Genomic DNA, 23,894 nt, shown 5'->3' on the forward strand with positions numbered 1-23,894 from the left:
CACCCTCTGAGTGAAAACATTTCTTCTCACCTCGGTTCTAAATTTCCTACCCCGTATCCTGAGATTATGACCCCTTGTTCTAGACTTCCCAGCCCGGGGAAACATCCTCCCCGCATCCAGTCTGTCCAACACAGTCAGAATTTTATACGTTTCAATGAGATCTTCTCTCATTCTTCTAAACTCTAGTGAATACACAGTGGTGTTCCCCAGGGCTCGGTATCAGTACAACCTCGACTTGGGTGTACAGGGCATAATTTCAAAATTTGCAGATGACACAAAACTCGGAAATATAGTAACAACGAGCAGGATAGTGACAGACTCCAGGAGGCCACAAACTGGTGAAATGGGCAGACACATGGCAGATGCAACTTAACACAAAGAAGTGTGAAGTGATTCATTTTGGTAGGCAGCATGAGGAGAGGCAATATAAACTAAATGGTATCATCATAGGCAGTCCCTCGGTGTCGAGGAAGACTTGCTTCCACTCTAAAAGTGAGTTCTCAGGTGACTGTACAGTCCAATACGGGAATTACAGTCTATGTCACAGGTGGGACAGACAATGGTTGAAGGAAAGGGAGGGTGGGACTGGTTTGCCGCACGCTCCTTCTGCTGCCTGCGCTTGTTTTCTGCATGCTCTCGGCAACGAGACTCGAGGTGCTCAGCACCCTCCCGGATGCACTTCCTCCACTTATGTACAATTCTAAAGGGTTCAATTCTAAAGGGTGTGCAGTAACAGAGAGGCCTTGGGATATACTTACACAAGTCTTTGAAAATGGCAGGGCAAGTTGAGTAGGATGTTAAAAAGGCATACAAGATCCTTGGCTTTATTAATAGAGACAGAGTATAAAAGCAAGGAAGTTATGTTATACCTTTATAAAACACTTGTTTCGGCCCCAACGAGAGTATTGTGTCTAATTCTGGGCACCGTACTTTGTGAAGGATGACAAGGCCTTGGAGAAGTTGCAGAGGAGATTTACTAGAATAGTACCAGGGATGTCTCCGCAAGATCCTGCAAATCCCCTGGGAGGACAGACGCACCAACGTTAGCGTCCTCGATCAGACCAACATCCCCAGCATCGATGCACTGACCACACTCGAACAGCTCCATTGGGCGGGCCACATTGTCCGCATGCCTGATACGAGGCTCCTAAAGCAAGCACTGTACTCGGAACTCCTACACGGCAAGTGAGCCCCAGGTGCGCAGAGGAAACGTTTCAAGGACACCCTCAAAGCCTCCTTGATAAAGTGCAACATCCCCACCGACACCTGGGAGTCCCTGGCCAAAGACCGCCCTAAGTGGAGGAAATACATCCGGGAGGGCGCTGAGCACCTCGAGTCTCGTCGCCGAGAGCATGCAGAAAGCAAGCGCAGGCAGCGGAAGGAGCGTGCGGCAAACCAGTCCCACCCACCCTTACCTTCAACCACTGTCTGTCCCACCTGTGACAGAGACTGTAATTCCCATATTGGACTGTTCAGTCACCTGAGAACTCACTTTTAGAGTGGAAGCAAGTCTTCCTCGATTTCGAAGGACTGCCTGTGATGACCAGGGATGAGGGACTTCATTCACGTGGAGAGCCTGGGGAAGGTGAGGTTGTTCTCCTTAGAGCAGAGAAGGTTATGGGGAGATTTTGACTGAGGTGTTCAAAATCATGAATAGTTTTGATAGAGTGAGTAAGGAGCTATTGTTCCCTGTGGCTGAAGGGTGAGTGACCAGAGAACACAGATTTAAGGTGATCAGCAAAAGAACCAGAGGCGACATGAGGAAAAAATATTTTATGCAGTAAGTTGCTATGATCTGGAATGCAATGCCTGAAGTTGGTCAAAGCAGATTCAGTATGGTCCAATGCTTGAAAGGGGAAAAAAAATTGTAGGGCTATTGGGAAAGGGCAGGAGGAGTGAAAATTAATTGAATTGCTCATACAAAGAGCTGGCGTAGGCACAGTGTGCCAAATGGCCTCTTTCCGTGCTATATCATTCCTTGATTCTATAAATATAAGATAGTCATCAACAAATGCAACAGAGAATTTAGGAGATACGTCATTACCCAAAGATTGACAACAATGTGGACCTCACTACCACATGGAGAGGTTGAGGAGAATAATTTCGTCACATTTAAGGGGAAGCTAAATAAGTACATGAGGGAGAAAGGAATAGACGGATACGGTGATACGGTGCGATCGAGAAAGGAAGAAGAACTTCACCACGCGGACTGCAGCGGTTCAAGAAGGTGGCTCACTACCACTTTCTCAAGGGGCAAATAGGAATGGGCAATAAATGCCGGCCTTGCCAGCGACGCCCACATCCCAGGAATTAATAAATTATAAGGAAGCTCATGTGGAGCATAAGAACATAAGAAATAGGAGCAGGAGTAGGCCATACGGCCCCTCGAGCCTGCTCCGCCATTCAATAAGATCAGGGCTGATCCGATCATGGACTCAGCTCCGCTTCCCTGCCCACTCCCCATAACCCTTATCCCCTTATTGATTAAGAAACCATCTATTTCTGTCTTAAATTTATTTAATGTCCCAGCTTCCACAGCTCTCTGAGGCAGCGAATTCCACAGATTTCCAACCCTCTGAGAGAAGAAATTCCTCCTCATCTCAGTTTTAAATGGGCGGCCCCTTATTCTAAGATTATGCCCTCTAGTTCGAGTCTCCCCCATCAGTGGAAACATCCTCTCTGCATCCACCTTGTCAAGCCCCCTCATAATCTTATATGTTTCAATAAGATCACCTCTCATTCTACTGAATTCCATTGAGTAGAGGCCCAACCTACTCAATCTTTCCTCATAAGTCAACCCCCTCATCCCCAGAATCAACCCAGTGAACCTACTCTGAACTGCCTCCAAAGTAAGTATATCCTTTCGTAAATATGGAAACCAAAACTGCACGTAGTATTCCAGGTGTGGCCTCACCAATACCTTATATAGCTATAGCAAGACTTCCCTGCTTTTATACTCCAGGTCCTTCGCAATAAAGGCCAAGATACCATTGGCCTTCCTGATCACTTGCTGTACCTGCTGTATCCTTTGGTGTTAAATGCCGGCATGGTCCAGTTGGACCAAATGGCCTGTTTCTGGCTGTAAATCTGGTGTAATTCTATGTGAATGGGAACAGGGGGAAACAGCTATCGATGCGGACTGGAAGAACCGGTTTGAGAGTGGGTACTCCGCATTAACTGACAAGCTCTAGAGAGCTCATTAGCAAGCCATTGTCATTGGACAATAACATCACAATGATACCTAACGCTTGCCAAATCACTCGTTGGAGGTGATGTTTTAATTAAAGCCTTTCACAAGAGAGACTTTTCTGTGTGTTAATGGACATCCTGTTCCCTTTTTTAAGACGAGAAAAACAAATGACTCAACAATGCTCCCAGATCGATGGGTGTTGTCACGAACAACAACAACAACTGGTATTTATATAGCACCTTTAACGTAGTGAAACATCCCAAGGCGCTTCTCAGGAGTATTATGCGATAGAGATTTGACACTGAGCCGCAGAAGTAGACGCAGGTGACCAAAAGCTTGGTCAAAGAGGTAGGTTTTAAGGAGCGTCTTGAAGGAGGAAAGAGGGGTAGAGAGGCGTAGACATTTAGGGAGGGAGTTCCAGAGCTTGGGGCCCAGCCAACAGAAGGCACAACCACCAATGGTGGAGCGATTATAATCAGGGATGCTCAGGAGGGCAGAATTAGAGGAGCTCAGACATCTTGGGGGGGGGGGGGGAGGGGTTGTGGGGCTGGAAGAGATTACAGAGATAGGGAGGGGCGAGGGCCATGGAGGGATTCGGAAATAACCTACAAAACATTCACTTTTCTGCTTCCAGTTATCTCCTCTCTTGATGGCAACCCCTCTAACACCTTGCGCTTTTCAAACCCCTCCATGGCCCTCGCCCCTCCTCCAGTCCTTCCGAGATCTCGACGCTCCTCCAATTCTGGCCTCTTACGCATTCCTGATTTCCAATGCTTCACAATTGATGGCGACCTGGGACCTAGGCTCTGGAATTCCCTCCTTATAACCTCTCTGCCTTTAAGTGTATCAGCCATGGCTCAGTGGGCAGCACTCTTGCCTGTGAGTCACAAGGTTGTGGGTTTAAGTCCCACTCCAGAGACTTTGGCATAAAAATCTAGGCCGACAATCCCAGTGCAGTGCTGTCTTTTGAATGAGATGTTAAACTGAGCCCCTGTCTGCTCTCTCAAGTCGACGTAAAAGATCCCATGGCACTATTTCAAAGAGCAGGGGAGTTATCCCTGGTGTCCTGGCCAATATTTATCCCTCAATTAACTAAAAAATGTAATTATTTGGGAACTTGCTGTGCGCAAATTGGCTGCTGTGTTTCCTACATTTCAAAAGTACTTCATTGGCTGTAAAGTGCTTTGGGACATCCGGTGGTTGTGAGGACGCTCTGTAAAACCTCGTTGATGAAACCTTTGGTCACCTGTCCTAATATTGCTGCATGTGGCTCGGTGTGAATTAGTTATTTGATTTTCGCTCCTGTGATGTGTCTTGGAACGTTTTACTATATTGAAGGCGCTGTATAAATGCTGTTGTTGTTGTTACACACAGCACAGTGCTCTGGAATGCTTGTTATGGGTAACAATGGAGGTAACAGGACACGCAAAGACTTGTTGTAATCGGAGGCAGTCTGCAGATCAATTAATGATCTCGGTCAGTCGAAAGTGTCACGAGGATTCAAGGAGCTAAATCTGTTGTGGTCAATTAGAAAATGCAGAAAGCTTGTGATTAGCATGAAAAGGGGAGAAGATGTGCTCCATTAATGGTCCATTACTATGGTGTTAATGACTTTAAAAAGTGGGACATTATTGGATGTCATGGAACATAACATCCAGTAAACATAGAAACATAGAAAATAGGTGCAGGAGTAGGCCATTCGGCCCTTCGAGCCTGCACCACCATTAAATAAGTTCATGGCTGATCAGTCCCTCAGTACCCCTTTCCTGCTTTCTCTCCATACCCCTTGGTCCCTTTAGCTGTAAGGCCATATCTAACTCCCTCTTGAATATAGAAACATAGATTTTAGTAGGTTTCCAGGGTATGGAGTCAAGCATTTCAAATGTCATCATCATCATCATAGGCAGTCCCTCGGAATTGAGGAAGACTTGCTTCCACTCTTAACCTGAGTTCTCAGGTGACTATACAGTCCAATACAAGAACCACAGTCTCTGTCACGGGTGGGACAGTCAGTGGTTGGAGGAAAGGGTGAGTGGGGAGTCTGGTTTGCCGCACGCTCTTTCCGCTGCCTGCGCTTGGTTTCTGCATGCTCTCGGCGACAAGACTCGAGGAGCTCAGCGCCCTCCCGGATTCTCTTCCTCCACTTAGGGTGGTCTTTGGCTAGGGACTCCCAGGTGTCGGTGGGGATGTTGCACTTTATCAAGGAGGCTTTGAGGGGGTCCTTGTAACGTTAAATAGGTCCAAGTCAGCATGGATTTGTGAAAGGGAAACCATGCTTGACAAATCTGGAATTTTTTGAGGATGTTTCCAGTAAAGTGGACAAAGGAGAACCAGTTGATGTGGTATATTTGGACTTTCAGAAGGCTTTCGACAAGGTCCCACACAAGAGATTAATGTGCAAAGTTAAAGCACATGGGATTGGGGGTAGTGTGCTGACGTGGATTGAGAACTGGTTGTCAGACAGGAAGCAAAGAGTAGGAGTAAATGGGTATCGCAAGGTTCTATGCTGGGGCCCCAGCTGTTTACATTGTACATTAATGATTTAGACGAGGGGATTAAATGTAGTATCTCCAAATTTGCGGATGACACTAAGTTGGGTGGCAGTGTGAGCTGCGAGGAGGATGCTATGAGGCTGCAGAGTGACTTGGATAGGTTAGGTGAGTGGGCAAATGAATGGCAGATGAAGTATAATGTGGATAAATGTGAGGTTATCCACTTTGGTGGTAAAAACAGAGAGACAGACTATTATCTGAATGGTGACAGATTAGGAAAAGGGAAGGTGCAACGAGACCTGGGTGTCATGGTACATCAGTCATTGAAGGTTGGCATGCAGGTACAGCAGGCGGTTAAGAAAGCAAATGGCATGTTGGCCTTCATAGCGAGGGGATTTGAGTACAGGGGCAGGGTGGTGTTGCTACAGTTGTACAGGGCCTTGGTGAGGCCACACCTGGAGTATTGTGTACAGTTTTGGTCTCCTAACTTGAGGAAGGACATTCTTGTATTGAGGGAGTGCAGCGAAGATTCACCAGACTGATTCCCGGGATGGTGGGACTGACCTATCAAGAAAGACTGGATCAACTGGGCTTGTATTCACTGAAGTTCAGAAGAATGAGAGGGGACCTCATAGAAACGTTTAAAATTCTGACGGGGTTAGACAGGTTAGATGCAGGAAGAATGTTCCCAATGTTGGGGAAGTCCAGAACCAGGGGTCACAGTCTAAGGATAAGGGGTAAGCCATTTAGGACCGAGATGAGGAGAAACTTCTTCACCCAGAGAGTGGTGAACCTGTGGAATTCTCTACCACAGAAAGTAGTTGAGGCCAATTCACTAAATATATTCAAAAGGGAGTTAGATGAAGTCCTTACTACTCGGGGGATCAAGGGGTATGGCGAGAAAGCAGGAAGGGGGTACTGAAGTTTCATGTTCAGCCATGAACTCATTGAATGGCGGTGCAGGCTAGAAGGGCTGAATGGCCTGCTGCTGCACCTATTTTCTATGTTTCTACGTCTATGTTTCTAAACCAGACTCTCCACCCACCCTTTCCTCAACCATGGTCTATCCTACCTGTGACAGGAACTGTGGCTCTCGTATTGGACTGTTCAGCCACCTAAGGACTCATTTTAAGAGTGGAAGCAAGTCTTCCTCGATTCCGAGGGACTGCCTATGATGAAGATGATGGTACGATTTGCCAATTCTCGCATATTTATATATGAATATGATTCAGCAACTCAACTGAGACAAAGAGCAATGGAAAATGCGGTCACAAAAGCATATATTTAGATTTCAAACCTGTGCTTTGCGCGTGAGGTTGGAGTTTGGCTGCCATTTGACCGTTCCCCGATGATCTAAGCAGAGAAAAATTGCACAAATACCTCAGATGCTGGGAACCTGAAGCGAAAGCAGACACCGTTGGAATCGCTCAGCCGGACAGACAGCACCTGTGGAGAGAACAGGTGTGGGGCCTTGGGGACGGGAAGGTAGCACTGATCGTTAACCTCTTGTCGGTGATTCCTTCCCGTCTCTCCGCATGGGGCCGTCTGACCCGCGGAGCGCCCTCCCAGCAATTCTTTCTCGTTGCTTCACGGGAAAAAAATGCGACTCATTCCGGGCTCTGAAAACATTTAGCAACGTCGGGATGCTCCGTTAGCCGAGGCCTTGATTTGCCCCAGAATTCAAATCTCGAATGGCCGCACGTCCTGCCATCATCATAGGCAGTCCCTTGGAATCGAGGAAGACTTGCTTCCACTCTTAAAATGAGTCCTTAGGTGGCTAAACAGTCCAATACGAGAACCACAGTCCCTGTCACAGGTGGGACAGACAGTGGTTGAGGGAAAGGGTGGGTGGGGAGTCTGGTTTGCCGCACACTCCTTCTGCTGCCTGCGCTTGTTTTCTGCATTTTTTTTTTTTGGAAATTCGTAGCCAATCGTTCCAATTCTTTGTCAAATCACAAACGCCAGAGGTCACCTTGGGCCCATTCAAGGATCACTCTGCGCCAATGCTCTTAGCCAAAAGGCCTAGAGCCACTGCACCGTTCCTGGAAGTACTGCAATACCAGGTTCGTGCCATGGAGGTGGATGGGTCAGGTCCCCCACACACCTCCGTGAAGGTGGATGGGTCAAGCCACCCCACCCACCTCCTATTTCCAAAAAAGCAAGCATATACCTTCCTGATCCAGGGAGAACCACCTTGGGGTTATGGTGGTTACTCCCCTGTCAGGTCAGTTACGAATGATCTTAGCCAAAAGCGCTTGTTTTCTGCATGCTCTCGGCGACGAGACTCGAGGTGCTCAGCGCCCTCCCGGATGCACTTCCTCCACTTAGGGCGGTCTTTGGCCAGGGACTCCCAGGTGTCGGTGGGGATGTTGCACTTTATCAGGGAGGCTTTGAGGGTGTCCTTGTAACGTTTCCTCTGCCCACCTTTGGCTGGTTTGCCGTGTAGGAGTTCCGAATAGAGCGCTTGCTTTGGGAATCTCGTGTCTGGCATGCGGACAATGTGGCCTGCCCAACGGAGCTGGTCGAGTGTGGTCAGTGCTTCAATGCTGGGGATGTTGGCCTGGTTGAGGACGCTAATGTTGGTGTGTCTGTCCTCCCAGCGGACTTGTAGGATCTTGCGGAGGCATTGTTGGTGGTCTTATTAAATGGCGGAGCAGGCTCGAGGGGCCTGGTGGCCGACTCCTGCTCCTATTTCTTATGTTCTTATGACCGCTTATCCTTTTAAGAACATAAGAATTAGGAGCAGAATTTGGCCATACGGCCCCTCGAGTCTGCTCCACCATTCAATATGATCATGGCTGATCTAATCATAGACTCAGGTCCACTTCCCCGCCCGCTCCCCATAACCCCTTATTCCCTTATCGGTTAATTGTCCATCTCTGTCTTAAATTTATTCAATGACCCAGCTTCCACAGCTCTCTGAGGCAGCGAATTCCACAACCCTCTGAGAGAAGAAATTCCTCCTCATCTCAGGTTTAAATGGGCGGCCCCTTATTCTAAGACTATGGCCCTAGTTCTAGTCTCCCCTATCAGTGTAATCATCCTCTCTGCATCCACCTTATCAAGCCCCCTCATAATCCTATACGTTTCGATAAGATCACCTCTCATTCTTCTGAATTCCAATGAGTAAAGGCCCAACCTACTCAACCTTTCCTCATAAGTCAACCCCCCCATCTCCGGAATCAACCTCGTGAACCTTCTCTGAACTGCCTCCAAAGCAAGTATATCCTTTCTTAAATATGGAAACCAAAACTGTACACAGTATTCCATGTGTGGCCTCGCCAATACCCTGTATAACTGTAGCACGACTTCCCTGCTTTTATACTCCATCCCCTTTGCAATAAAGGCCAAGATTCCATTGGCCTTCCTGATCACTTGCTGTACCTGCATACTAACCTTTTGTGTTTCATGCACCAGGACCGCCAGGTCCCGCTGTAACTGCGGCACTTTGCAATTTTTCTCCATTTAAATAATAACTTGGATAAAAATAAGTATCTAAGGCTATAGAGACAACTTTACCCATCTCCTTTATTCCTTCTTGAGATGTGGGCATCGCTGGTAAGGCAGGCAATGATTGCCCATCCCTAGTTGCCCTGAGAAGGTGGTGGTGGGCCTATTTCTTGAACCGCTTGCTAGGCTTACTTCAGGGTCTCGCTAGGCCAATTCAGAGGGCAGTTAAGACTCAACCACATTGCTGTGGATCTGGAGTGACGTATAGGCCAGGCTGGCAGGTTTCCTTCCCCAGTGAACCAGATGAGTTTTACGACAATCCAACGGCTTCATGGCCACTTTTACTGACACCTACAATTTCGCTCCACATTTAAACTGAATTCAAATTCTCAGACAGTGCCGTGATGGGATTTGAACTCGTGTTCTCTAGATTATTAGTCCTGGCCTCTTGACTACTGCCCACTACATCAAATGGATAGCGGAGCAGGCTCGAGGGGCCATATGGCCTACTCCTGCTCCTATTTCTTATGAACCAGACCTCTCTTTTTCTTTTTCAGAATGACAATGGTTTTCACAATGAGACTTAGCGGACGAGAATTTGCTCCACTGGAATTCTGGGGAATCTAGAATCAGGGGTCACAGTCGCAGGACATGGGGTCGGCCATTGAGGACTGAGATGAGGAGAAATTCCTTCACTCGGAATCTTGTGAATCTTTGGCATTCTCTACCCCAGAGGGCTGTGGAGGCTCAGTCTTTGAGTATATTCAAGGCTGAGATCGATAGATTTTTGGATACTCTGGGAATCAAGGAATATGGGGATCGGGCGGGAAGGTGTTGAGTTGAGATAGAAGATCAGCCATGATCTCATTGAATGACGGAGCAGACATGATGGGCCGAATGGCCGACTCCTGCTCCTACTTCTTATGTTCTATGTAAATCAGACAAATGTTTAGTTCAATCTTGGGTTGAGAATTTGATCCATTGGAATTCTATACAAGGGGAGTGGATTTGGTCCATTGGGATTGTGCACTCTGGTTTGGACCATCAGGATATTGGAAGATGCCTGTTTTATTGGCATTCTAGACTTGCTCTAGACATGTGCTTCAACTAGGAGCCAATTGTCAAGTTGTTATTGTGAACCTAACTCTGCCAGATTTGATCTCACCTAGCCACAATAACTTGTATTTATATAGAGCCTTTAAAGTTGCAAAGTGACCCAAGGAGAGTTATAAAACAAAATTTGACACTGAGCTACACAAAGAGATATTGGGACAGCTTGATCAAAGAGGCAGGTTTTAAGGAGCGTCTTAGAGGAGGAGAGAGAAGCGGAGAGGTTTAGGGAGGGAGTTCCAGAGCTTGGGGCCCAGGCAGCTGAAGGCACCGGCCGCCACTGGTGGAGCGATTAAAATCGGGGATGCTCAAGAGGCCAGAATCGGAGGAGTGCAGACATCTCGGGGAGGTTGTGGGGCTGGCGGAGGTTACAGAGATAGGGAGGGCGAGGCCATGGAGGGATTTGAAAACAAGGATGAGAATTTTACAATCGAGGTGTTTTTTAACCGGAAGCCAGTGTAGGACAGCGAGCACAGGGGGTTATGGGTTCAAGTCCAGGGGGATTTACGATAGGCCTGTCGAAACGAGTCGTGCACATACAGACAATCAGAGAAAGAAAGGCTTGGATTTATATAGCGCCTTTCACGACCGCCGGACGTCTCAAAGAGCTTTGCAGTCAATGAAATACTTTTGGAGTGTAGTCACTGTTGTAATGTGGGAAAGTGCAGAGGGTTTAATATTGGGTCCTCACCAACATGAACAACCTCATTTTTGACCCTCGCTGAGCTCTTGGTAACTCAACACAGACAGCAGCGATTGAGGCTGACGCCTACTTCGTGTGTGCAGGCTGGATAATACCAGCGACCAAGGAGCCTCTCTGCCCTTTGAACTCCTGACTCACAGGGAGTCGCACTGCCGGAACTTGCGCGGATGCCCAAACCGGATCCGGTTCACAGGTCCAGGGATGCGGCCACTGACTCCGGGGGCTCAGAAGCCTCGTCGAGGATTTACAGGTGATGCCTCGAGAAATACAGGCTCTTCCTGTCTCCTGCTTCCCAAGGGAAGCATTTAAGGGAGAGCGATCTTGGGGGAGCCTAATCGCTGGGACAGGCATCAAAGGTTGATGCAGCTCAGCTCCAGGCCCCCCATTGACAGTAGCTGGCCAGGCCTTTGCCTGAGTCAAAGGCATCTGTTCCATTCTTGACATTTATAGGAATACAAAAAGAGTTAAGAGCTGTAGCAATCCCAGCTTGGCAGGTTATTAGCTGCATGTGGAGACTAACATATGTTTCGTGACATATATGTCTTGCACTTCATTTCTTTACAAGTTTTTATTGAATTCAGTAAAGTTTACACAGTTGTTTAAGTTATAGGGCATTATATAGTACTGGATATAGCAGCTCATCCGCTGCTGAAGCCTTCATCCATGCCTCTGTTACCTCTAGACTTGACTACGCCAACACACTCCTGGCTGGCCTCCCACATTCTACTCTCCCTAAATTAGAGGTGATCCAAAACTCGGCTGCCCATGTCCTAACTCGCACCAAGTCCCAGTCATCCATCACCCCCTGTGCTCGCTGACCTACATTGGCTCCCGGTCTGGCAACGCCTCTATTTCAAAATTCTGATCTTTGTTTTCAGATCCCTCCATGGCCTCACCCCTCCCTATCTCTGTAATCTCCTCCGGTCCCACAACCCCCACGAGATGTCTGTGCTCCTCAAATTCTGCCCTCCTGAGCATCCCTGATTATAATCGCTCAACCATCGGTGGCCGTACCTTCTGTTGCCTGGGCCTCAAGCTCTGGAACTCCCTCCCTAAACCTCTCCACCTCTCTACCTCTCTTTTCTCCTTCAAGACGCTCCTTAAAACTGACCTCTTTGACCAAGCTTTTAGTCACCTGCGCTAATTTCTACTTATGCGGCTCGGTGTCAAATTTTTATCTCATAATACTCCTGTGAAGCGCCTCGAGACGTTTCACTACATTAAAGGCGCTATATAAATACAAGTTGTTGTTGTTTGAAGAGCTCGTACCGTTCCGTTGATTTGACACGCTCACACTGCACAACACTTTGCTCTATAAACTCACCATAATTTTCGCAGTGATCACACTGCATCAAAAATGTTTAACGAGCAAATAATTCAAATACGATACCGGGATCCAGAGGGGTAAATTATGGGGACGGGTTGCATAAACTTAGCTTGTGGTCCCTTGAGTTTAGAAGATCGAGGGAGTGAGCTGATCGAGGTCTTTAAAATTTAAGCAAGATTCGATACGGTAGATGCAGAGAAACGACTTCCTCTGGCGGGGGCAATCCGGAATGATGGGGACGTAATCATATAAAATTCTGACGGGATGGGACAGGTTAGATGCAGGAAGAATATTCCTGATGTTGGGGAAGTCCAGAACCAGGGGTCACAGTCTAAGGATAAGGGGTAAGCCATTTAGGACCGAGATGAGGAGAAACTTCTTCACTCAGAGTTGTTAACCTGTGGCATTCTCTACCACAGAAAGTTGTTGAGGCCAGTTTGTTAGATATATTCAAAGGAGAGTTAGATGTGGCCCTTACGGCAAAAGGGATCAAGGGGTATGGAGAGAAAGCAGGAAAGGGGTACTGAGGTGAATGATCAGCCATGATCATATTGAATGGTGGTGCAGGCTCGAAGGGCCGAATGGCCTACTCCTGCACCTACTTTCTATGTTTCTCTGTAATCAGGAGCTCGGCCATTTCGCAGCGAAAGCAGGAAGCATCCGTGCAAAGGGTGGTAGAAATTCGAAACTCTCTCCCCCGAAAGCCTGTGGATACTGGGAGGACAATTGGAGATGAATGGGTTGTCTTATGAAGAAAGGTTGAGCAGGTTGGCCTGTACACATTGGAGCTTGGAAGAATGCGAGGTAATAGAAACATAGAAACATAGAAAATAGGTGCAGGAGTAGGCCATTCGGCCCTTCTAGCCTGCACCGCCATTCAATGAGTTCATGGCTGAACATGCAACTTCAGTACCCCATTCCTGCTTTCTCACCATACCCCTTGATCCCCCTAGTAGTAAGGACTTCATCTAACTCCTTTTTGAATATATTTAGTGAATTGGCCTCAACAACTTTCTGTGGTAGAGAATTCCACAGGTTCACCACTCTCTGGGTGAAGAAATTCCTACTCATCTCGGTCCTAAATGGCTTACCCATTATCCTTAGACTGTGTCCCCTGGTTCTGGACTTCCCCAACATTGGGAACATTCTTCCTGCATCTAACCTGTCTAACCCCGTCAGAATTTTAAACGTTTCTATGAGGTCCCCTCTCATTCTTCTGAACTCCAGTGAATACAAGCCCAGTTGATCCAGTCTTTCTTGATAGGTCAGTCCCGCCATCCCGGGAATCAGTCTGGTGAACCTTCGCTGCACTCCCTCAATAGCATGAATGTCCTTCCTCAGGTTAGACGACCAAAACTGTACACAATACTCCAGGTGTGGCCTCACCAAGGCCCTGTACAGCTGTAGCAACACCTCCCTGCCCCTGTACTCAAATCCCCTCGCTATGAAGGCCAACATGCTATTTGCTTTCTTAACCGCCTGCTGTACCTGCATGCCAACCTTCAATGACTGATGTACCATGACACCCAGGTCTCTTTGCACCTCCCATTTTCCTAATCTGTCACCATTCAAATAATAGTCTGTCTCTCTGTTTTTACCACCAAAGTGGATAACCTCACATTTATCCACATTATACTTCATCTGCCATGCATTTGCCTACTCATCTAACCTATCCAAGTCACTCTGCAGCCTCATAGCATCCTCCTCGCAGCTCACACTGCCAACTTAGTGTCATCCGCAAATTTGGAGATACTACATTTAATCCCCTTTGAAAGGTATAAGATTCTGAGGGGGCTGGACAGGGGGTAGAGGCAGAGAAGATGTGTCCCCTTGAGGGGAATCTAGAACTAAGAAGCATAGTCTCAGAATAAGGGGTCGCCCATCTAAAACGGAGATGTGGAGGAATTTCTTCTCTCAGAGGGTCGTGAATCTGTGGAATTCTCTACCCCAGAGAGCTGTGGATGTTGGGCCATTGAATAAATTTAAGGTGGAGATGGACAGATTTTTGAATAATAGGGAGTCAAGGGTTATGGGGAGCGGGCGAGGAAGTGGAGTTGAGGCCGATCAGCTCAGCTATGATCTTATTGAATGGCGGAGCAGGCTCGAGGGGCCAAATGGCCGACTCTTGCTCCTATTTCTTATAAGAATATAAGAACATAAGAATTAGGAACAGGAGTAGGCCATCTAGCCCCTCGAGCCTGCTCCACCATTCAACAAGATCATGGCTGATCTGGCCGTGGACTCAGCTCCACTTACCCGCCCGCTCCCCGTAACCCTTAATTCCCTTATTGCTTAAAAATCTATCTGTGACTTGAATACATTCAATGAGCTAGCCTCAACTACTTCCTTGGGCAGAGAATTCCACAGATTCACAACCCTCTGGGAGAAGAAATTCCTTCTCAACTCGGTTTTAAATTGGCTCCCCCATATTTTGAGGCTGTGCCCCCTTGTTCTAGTCTCCCCGACCAGTGGAAACAACCTCTCTGCCTCTATCTTGTCTATCCCTTTCATTATTTTAAATGTTTCTATAAGATCACCCCTCATCCTTCTGAACTCCAACGAGTAAAGACCCAGTCTGCTCAATCTATCATCATAAGGTAACCCTCTCATCTCGGGAATCAGCCTAGTGAATCGTCTCTGTACCCCCTCCAAGGCTAGTATATCCTTCCTTAAGTAAGGTGACCAAAACTGCACGCAGTACTCCAGGTGCGGCCTCACCAATACCCTGTATAGTTGCAGCAGGCCTCCCTGCTTTTGTACTCCATCCCTCTCGCAATGAAGGCCAACATTCCATTCGCCTTCCTGATTACCTGCTGCACCTGCAAACTAACTTTTTGGGATTCATGCATAAGGACCCCCAGGTCCCTCTGCACCGCAGCATGTTGTAATTTCTCCCCATTCAAATAATATTCCCTTTTACTGTTTTTTTTTTCCAAGTGGATGACCTCACATTTTCCGACATTGTATTCCATCTGCCAAACCTTAGCCCATTCGCTTAACCTATCTAAATCTCTTTACAGCCTATCTGTGTTCTCTACACAACCCGCTTTCCCACTAATCTTTGTGTCATCTGCAAATTTTGTTGCACTACACTCTGTCCCCTCTTCCAGGTCATCTATGTATATTGTAAACAGTTGTGGTCCCAGCACCGATCCCTGTGGCACACCACTAACCACCGATTTCCAACCCGAAAAGGACCCATTTATACCGACTCTCTGCTTTCTGTTAGCCAGCCAATTCTCTATCCATGCTAATACATTTCCTCTGACTCCGCGTACCTTTATCTTCTGCAGTAACCTTTTGTGTGGCACCTTATCGAATGCCTTTTGGAAATCTAAATACACCACATCCATCGGTACACCTCTATCCACCATGCTCCTTATATCTTCAAAGAATTCCAGTAAATTAGTTAAACATGATTTCCCCTTCATGAATCCATGTTGCGTCTGCTTGATTGCACTATTCCTATCTAGATGTCCCGCTATTTCTTCCTTAATGATGGTTTCAAGCATTTTCCCCACTACAGATGTTAAACTAACCGGCCTATAGTTACCTGTCTTTTATCTGCCCCTTTTTTAAACAGAGGCATTACATTAGCTGCTTTCCAATCCGCTGGTACCGCCCCAGAGTCCAGAGAATTTTGGTAGATTATAACGAATGCATCTGGTATAACTTCCGCCATCTCTTTTAATACCTTGGGATGCATTTCATCCGGACCAGTGGACTTGTCTACCTTGAGTCCCATTAGCCTATCCAGCACTACGCCCTCGTGATAGTAATTATCTCAAGGTCCTCCCTTCCCACATTCCCGTGACCAGCAATTTTTGGCATGGTTTTTGTGTCTTCCACTGTGAAGACCGAAGCAAAATAATTGTTTAAGGTCTCAGCCATTTCCACATTTCCCATTATTAAATCCCCCTTCTCATCTTCTAAGGGACCAACATTTACTTTAGTCAATCTTTTCCGTTTTATATAAGAAATAGGAGCAGAAGTAGGCCATTCAGCCCCTCGAGCCTGCTCCGCCATTCAATAAGACCATGGCTGATCTGATCATGGACTCAGTTCCAACTCCCTGCCCGCTCCCCATAACTCTTTACTCCCTTATCGACGAAAAACATCTGTCTATCTCTGCCTTAAATATATTCAATGACCCAGCCTCCACAGCTCTCTGAGGCAGAGAATACCACAGATTTACAACCCTCTGAGAGACGAAATTCCTCCTCATCTCAGTTTTAAATGAGCGGCCTCTTATTCTGAGACCATGTCGCCTAGTTTTAGTTTTCACGGTGAGTGGAAATATCCTCTCTGCATCCACCTTGTCGAGCCCCCTTATAAGTTTCAATAAGATCATCTCTCTTATGTTCTTTTGGACCTTTTAAGAATCCAGGAGCAAGGAGAGGGCACAGATTTAAGGTCATTTGCAACAGAACCAGAGGGGAAACTTTTTTATACAATGAGTGGTTAGGGTTTGCAATGCACTGCCTGATAGGGCGATGGATACAGATTCAATAGTATCCTTCAAAAGGGAATTGGGTAAATACTTGAAGGAGAAAAAGTTGCAGGGATATGGGGAAACAGCAGGGGAATGGGACTAACCGCTCTACAAAAGAGACTTGATGGGCCAAATGGCCTCGTTCTGTGCTGTACTATTCCATGATAACTGCACCCTATTCCTGGGCGAGGTGATTATGAAACGTTTTCTTATTGGTCCTTTTATTTTATTTAGAAATAAGTCGTGAAGTCAATCTGTCAGTTTGTTTGGTAAACCATAGCACTGGTTTATTAGAACTGAAGTTTTTACAAGCCGCAGTTGCGGCCAAAAACATGGAGGGAGGTGTGATCGAGAGAAAAGGCTTCGACGGAGCTGGTGGCGTGCTAACATGAAATGAGTTTCTTTCCCTTAAACTGGCAGTCAACTCTTTAAGTGCTGAATATTCTTCCCTGTTCTCAAAATCTGCATATCATTTTAAAGGGGTACTGAGGTGAATGATCAGCCATGATCATATTGAATGGTGGTGCAGGCTCGAAGGGCCGAATGGCCTACTCCTGCACCTATTTTCTATGTCTTACTACAATTATACAGGGCCTTGGTGAGACCGCACCTGGAGTATTGTGTGCAGTTTTGGTCTCCTTACCTAAGAAAGGATATACTTGCCATAAAGGGAGTGCAGCGAAAGTTCACCAGACTGATTCCTGGGAGAGCAGGGCTGTCGTCTGAGGAGAGATTGAGTCAACTAGGCCTGTATTCACTGGAGTTTAAAAGAATGAGAGGAGATCTCATTGAAACGTATAAAATTCTGACTGGGTTGGATAGACTGAATGCGGGGAGGATGTTTCCCCGGGCTGGGAAGTCTAGAACAAGGGGTCACAGTCTCAGGATGCGGGGTGGGAAATTTAGGACCGAGATGAGGAGAAATGTTTTCACTCAGAGGGTGGTGAACCTGTGGAATTCTCTACCACAGAAGGCTGTGGAAGCCAAGTCACTGAATATATTTAAGAGGGAGATAGATAGATTTCTAGAAACATAAGGCATCAAGGGGTATGGGGAGAAAGTGGGAACATGGTGTTGAGATAGAGGATCAGCCATGATCATATTGAATGGTGATGCAGATTCGAAGGGCTGAATGGCCTACTACTGCTCCCATTTTCTATGATTGATAGATTTTTTGGGGTGAACCAGATGGACCTTGGGGTCTTATCTCGCTGGCATTTCCTAACCTTGTCTTTTCTTTCCCTCCCACCCATTCCCCCCCCCCCCTCCCCCCCCCCACCCCACCCCTCTTCTCGTCTCCAGGCAGTGCAACAAGACGTCCAGTGGCAGTGACAGCTGTACTCTGATGTGCTGTGGCCGGGGTTATAACCCTTACACCGAGAAGGTGGTGGAACGATGTCACTGCAAGTACCATTGGTGCTGCTACGTGACGTGCAAGAAGTGCGAGAGGCTCGTGGAGAGATATGTCTGCAAGTGAACCCTTTGTGCCCCACCACCCCCAACCCACCCTCCTCCACTTCCTGCGCCCTGCCCACCCCCCCCCCTCACCCTCACCCTTCCCCCCTCCTCACCCCCAACCCGCAGAGACGTTGGACGAAACCAAAGAGCACTATTGGACAAAGCGAACTTTATCCCGACTGCCGTGTAAAATCCTCCTGATGTCTTTCATGACCCCTCTGCCAACATGTGTACATATATATGTATAGATCTATTTGTGTCGCTCGGGCTGGGTGACGTTCTTTCGGAAGCCTGCTCCTGTTGCTTACGGGATTTCGGGAGGAGGATCAACGGAATAAGCCGGCGATAACAAAGGAAACGGTGGCTGCAACCCGTCCGCTCCCTGCCGCGGCGAGATCGCGCCTCCCGAGTGTTTCGCACCCGAGAGGAATTTCCGCTCGCTCAAGCCCGCTGCCCCTCATCCCCGCACCCAGCTCCCCCCCACCCCCTCCTCCACTTACCCACATGAGAAACGAAGACTGTCGGGATTCGACGAGTTTTAAGAACTGCCAAAGTTCGGTCAAGCGACTGGGTTTCGTGTCGAAGAGCTGGAGATACCGAACCCCCCCACCCAAAAATGCTGCTTTGTTTTGAGTGGGTGGGTGTGTGGGTGGGAAGTTCACTCGTGGAAGTAGCTTTTTGATTTATTGCAAAGAAACGGAAACTTTGGAAAATTGGGAAAGTACATGCGGGAAGGCAGCGGGTGGCGGGGGGGGGGGGAAGGGGAGGTGTGGCCGCGGAACCTAGTACGCGATGTTGCGAATAGCGCTTGAAACCAGGAGCAGGTGAATCTGGGAGTAACAAGAGGATTAGCTCAGTGGGTGCAGGAATGGCGGTATCTTCTGGTTCCACCCTATCCAGGTCAGGAATGCAATTATCTCCTGGTTCCACCTTATCCAGGCAGAGAATGCAGGTGTCTCCTGGTTCCACCCTATCCAGGCAGAGAATGCAGGTGTCTCCTGGTTTCACCCTATCCAGGCAGTGAATACAGGTGTCTCCTGGTTCCACCCTATCCAGGCAGAGAATACAGACATCTCCTGGTTCCACCCTCTCCAGGCAGAGAATGCAGGTGTCTCCTGGTTCCACCCTATCCAGGCAGAGAATACAGACATCTCCTGGTTCTACCCTATCCAGGCAGAGAATGCAGACATCACCTGGTTCCACCCTATCCAGACAGAGAATGCAGGTGTCTCCTGGTTCTGTCGAGACCTTTCCAGGTGCAGGAATTAGAATTTCACACAGAAACGGAAATTTGCTGACCTCCTGAACTGTGACAATGACGGTGTCCTGGAATTGGGATGTCCACGCTCCCCCAGCAGGGCTGTAGATATATATACTGTATATATTTTTTTCTATTACTGGCTTCAAAATAATGTTTTAAAATCTGAAAAAAATTAATATTTATAAGACTTTAGGATTTTGTGGAGACTTAAATATAATTTTTTTTGTGAAAACCATGTCCTATTTTTTCGTTAAAAGACTTTTAAATAAATAAATTTTAAAAATGTCTCAGATTATTCCTTATTTTATTACTCAAATTTGCAAAGCGTCTTTTGCATTGATTATTAAGTAATTGTAGTCTTATGGTGTGCGTATGTCTCTCTCTGTTTAAACTCCACAAACCCATCTGTAAGGGTTAACTTCAAACCACCATTCGGAGTCCGTTAGCCTTAAAGTAAATGCAGTTTTATGAATTACAAGCTAGCGGGGGAGCTATTCCGTAAGAACCGCTCAAAGAAATGGCTGGAGGCATTCTCCTTTATACAATTTCAGTTTAAGTCATTATGTAATTACGCAAGTTACAATTAATACATGATGATTGATTAATACATGATTGATTGGTACAGCGCTTCCTCCAGTCTGGCTTCCGTATGCCTTAAATGGTAATTCCGGACAGTTGCTATAGTTTTCATTTCTATTCTATCCTTATCTTGATATTCAGTTCAGTTTCTATGTTATCTCTCTGTTCTCTTGCCTCCCAAAGTCTTTGGTCTGTGAGCTAGAACATTTGCTTCTCGTAGGAATGTTCCTACAACTTGCTAACAAGGTTCCATTTCAGAATCTGTTAGCTCCATTTTAAAATGGCACAATATTATAAAGAATTATAATTTACCTCGTCACCATCCCTGACGATGAAAGAATTTCTCCCCGTCTGTCCACGGTGGGATATGGCTCCACGGACACCAACAGCCATCGAATACCTCACCTGCAGAGAGACAGAATTTTCTAGCTGTCCGATTGTGCAGAGTAAATCACAACCAATTTTTCCTACATACAATCTTGCCCACATCCAATCTTACCTTGTGTGTCAACCGTGTCTGAGTGGCCAGCACTCTCTCCTCTGAGTCAGAGGATTGTGGGTTTAAGTCCCACTCCAGAGATTTGAGCACATAAATCTAGGCTGACACTTCAGTGCAATGCTGAGGAAGCGCCGCACTGTCAGAGGGGCAGTGCTGAGGGAGTGCTGCACTGTCGGAGGGGCAGTACTGAGGGAGTGCAGCACTGTCGGAGGGGCAGTACTGAGGGAGTGCCTCAATGTCGGAGGGGCAGTGCTGAGGGAGCGCCACACTGTCGGACGGGCAGTGCTGAGGGAGTGCTGCACTGTCGGAGGGGCAGTGCTGAGGGAGTGTCTCAATGTCGGAGGGGCAGTGCTGAGGGAGCTCCACACTGTCAGAGGGGCAGTGCTAAGGGAGTGCCGCACTGTCGGAGGGGCAGTACTGAGGGAGTGCAGCACTGTCGGAGGGGCAGTACTGAGGGAGTGCCTCAATGTCGGAGGGGCAGTGCTGAGGGAGCGCCACACTGTCGGACGGGCAGTGCTGAGGGAGTGCTGCACTGTCGGAGGGGCAGTGCTGAGGGAGTGCTGCACTGTCGGAGGGGCAGTACTGAGGGAGTGCCTCAATGTCGGAGGGGCAGTACTGAGGGAGCGCCGCACTATCGGAGGGGCAGTGCTGAGGGAGTGCTGCACTGTCGGAGGGGCAGTGCTGAGGGAGTGCCGCATTGTCTGAGGGAGTGTCGCACTGTCGGAGGGGCAGTACTGAGGGAGCATTGCACTGTCAGAGGGGTAGTACTGAGGGAGCACTGCACTGTCGGAAGGGCAGTACTGAGGGAGCATTGCATTGTCGGAGGGGCAGTACTGAGGGAGCATTGCACTGTCGGAGGGGCAGTACTGAGGGAGCGCCGCAATGTCGGAGGGTTAGTACTGAGGGAGCGCCGCACTGTCGGAGGGGCAGTACTGAGGGAGCACTGCACTGTCGGAGGGGTAGTACTGAGGGAGCGCTGCACTGTCAGAGGGGCAGTACTGAGGGAGCGCTGCACTAACGGAGAGGCAGTACTGAGATAGCGCTGCACTGTTGGAGGGGCAGTGCTGAGGGAGCAATGCACTGTCGGAGGGACAGTATGAGGGAGTGTTGCACTGTCGGAGGTGCCCTCTTTCAGATGAGGAGTTAGACCACTGCTCTCCTGTGGATGTGAAAGATCCCAGTCACTATTTCAAAGAAGAGCAGGGGTGTTCTCCCCGGTGTCCTGGGGCCAATATTTATCCCTCAATCAATAGCACTTAAAAACAGATTATCTGGTCATTATCATATTCCTGTTTTGGGAGCTTGTTGTGCGCAAATTGGCTGCCGCATTTCCCACATTACAGCTGTGACTGCACTCCAAATAAAGTACTTCATTGGCTGTAAAGCGCTTTAGGACGTCTGGTGGTTGTGAAAGGTGCTATAGAAATACAAGTCTTTCATCCGATCTTACCCTCACCTATGAACTTTCCAATGGGGGTCACTGAGCAAGTGTGAGGACCCCTGTCTGATATAATTCCCTTCCCTATCAAGGGTCACAGCCCGGTTGTTTCTTGGCCTAATTCAGCACAGCCCAAGTTCAAACCTGGGACCTCTCTCATCCGTACGACCCAGTACGACATTGCAAGCCCAGTTATCCCCCCCGCCCACTGGGACAGCTGCATTCAAAGCTTGTTTGTTGGGATCCAGCAGTAACAGTGCAAACAGCTTCTGGCACAAGGAAGGATGTGTTGGTAGAGAGTCCAGTGGCACAATGTGTGGAGTATAAAGTAGGGAAGTCCCGCTACAACTGTACAGGGCGTTGGTGAGACCACACCTGGACTACTGCGTACAGTTTTGGTCTCCGTATTTAAAGAAGGATCGTCATCATCATAGGCGGTCCCTTGAAACGAGAATGACTTGCTTCCACACCAAAAAAAGGACGAGTTCACAGGTGTTTCAATGAAGGAGCCGAACTACATCCTGAAACATAGAAACATAGAAAATAGGTGCAGGAGCAGGCCCTTCGAGCCTGCACCACCATTCAATGTGATCATGGCTGATCATGCAACTTCAGTACCCCATTCCTGCTTTCTCTCCATACCCCTTGATCCCTTTAGCCGTAAGGGCCACATCTAACTCCCTTTTGAATATATCCAACGGGACTGGATGCAATAACTTACTGTGGCACAGAATTCCATAGGTTCACAAGGGTGGAAGATGCCTGTGCGTGGATTTTTTTAACGTGGTGTGACCGTTGCACACCAGCCACCACACGGGGCTTGACAGAGCTAGGTCTTGGTCCAGTGGCGAGGGTTACCCAAGACTAACTGGAGACCTGCTCTGCTGCACAAATATCGCAGTGTGGGCTGCCCCGTGCCGTCCCTGGCCCCGAACTCACGCCTCCCCTGGGCCCCGATCACGTCGCTCCTGCTGTATCTGCCCACACTTCAATCACCGGCCTGGATCTTGACGTCACTCTTCACAGCCGATGCCCACATGCACCAGCTCACGCTGTACCTTGACGTGGTACGCCGCTAACGCTGCCCAGGGCCGCCGCTCACCGATCCTTTTATGGCCCCGACCTGCCGCTGATGTTCCCTCGCAGGTCAGGGGGCCTCCACGATTAAGGAAGGATATACTTGCATTGAAGGCAGTTCAGAGAAGGTTCACTCGGTTGATTCTGGGGATGAGGGGGTTGACTTATGGGGAAAGGTTGAGTAGGTTGGGCCTATCCTCATTGGAATTCAGAAGAATGAAAGGCGATCTTATTGAGATCTGTAAGATAATGAGGGAGCTCGACAAGGTGGATGCAGAGAGGATGTTTCCACTGATGGGGGAGACTAGAACTAGTGGGCATAATCTTAGAATAAGGGGCCGCCTATTTAAAATGGAGATGAGGAGAAATTTCTTCTCTCGGAGGGTTGTAAATCTGTGGAATTCTCTGCCTCAGAGAGTTGTGGAGGTTGGGTCATTGAATATATTTAAGGTGGAGATGGACAGATTTTTGAGCGATAAGGGAGTAAAGGGTTATGGGGAGCGGGCAGGGAAGTGGAGCTGAGTCCATGATCAGATCAGCCATGATCTTATTGAATGGTGGAGCAGGCTCGAGGGGCTAAATGGCCGACTCCTGCTCCTCTTTCTTATGTTCTTATGTGCTACTCGACAAGGTGCCAAGATCATCCTCTTCCCAGGATAACAGCCATTTTGCATCCCTGTTCATGGCATTCAGGAGAAGGTGAGGCATTTCTTCATAAGCGCACATCTCTGAATACAAACAGCTGCATTCCTGCCCGCCGTACCCTCCCTGCCACACACACACACACACACTCACTCACTCCATGCCATCCCTCTGCC

The 23,894-nt window shown here is 48.0% G+C and overlaps 1 protein-coding gene across 1 annotated transcript in view; it reads left to right on the forward strand.

Annotated features, from left to right (window-relative positions):
* Positions 1-18,724, forward strand: part of LOC139274921 (protein Wnt-11-like) — a 43,762-nt gene extending 25,038 nt beyond the window's left edge. Inside the window, exon 5 of the mRNA XM_070891656.1 lies at positions 18,067-18,724. Within this exon, the coding sequence (XP_070747757.1) occupies positions 18,067-18,241 (175 nt within the window). The 3' untranslated portion in view covers positions 18,242-18,724. The remainder of the gene's footprint in view (positions 1-18,066) is intronic.
* Positions 18,725-23,894: the final 5,170 nt, after the last annotated feature.

The sequence above is a fragment of the Pristiophorus japonicus genome, chromosome 10 (assembly GCF_044704955.1).
Source record: "Pristiophorus japonicus isolate sPriJap1 chromosome 10, sPriJap1.hap1, whole genome shotgun sequence".
NCBI lineage: Eukaryota > Metazoa > Chordata > Chondrichthyes > Pristiophoridae > Pristiophorus > Pristiophorus japonicus.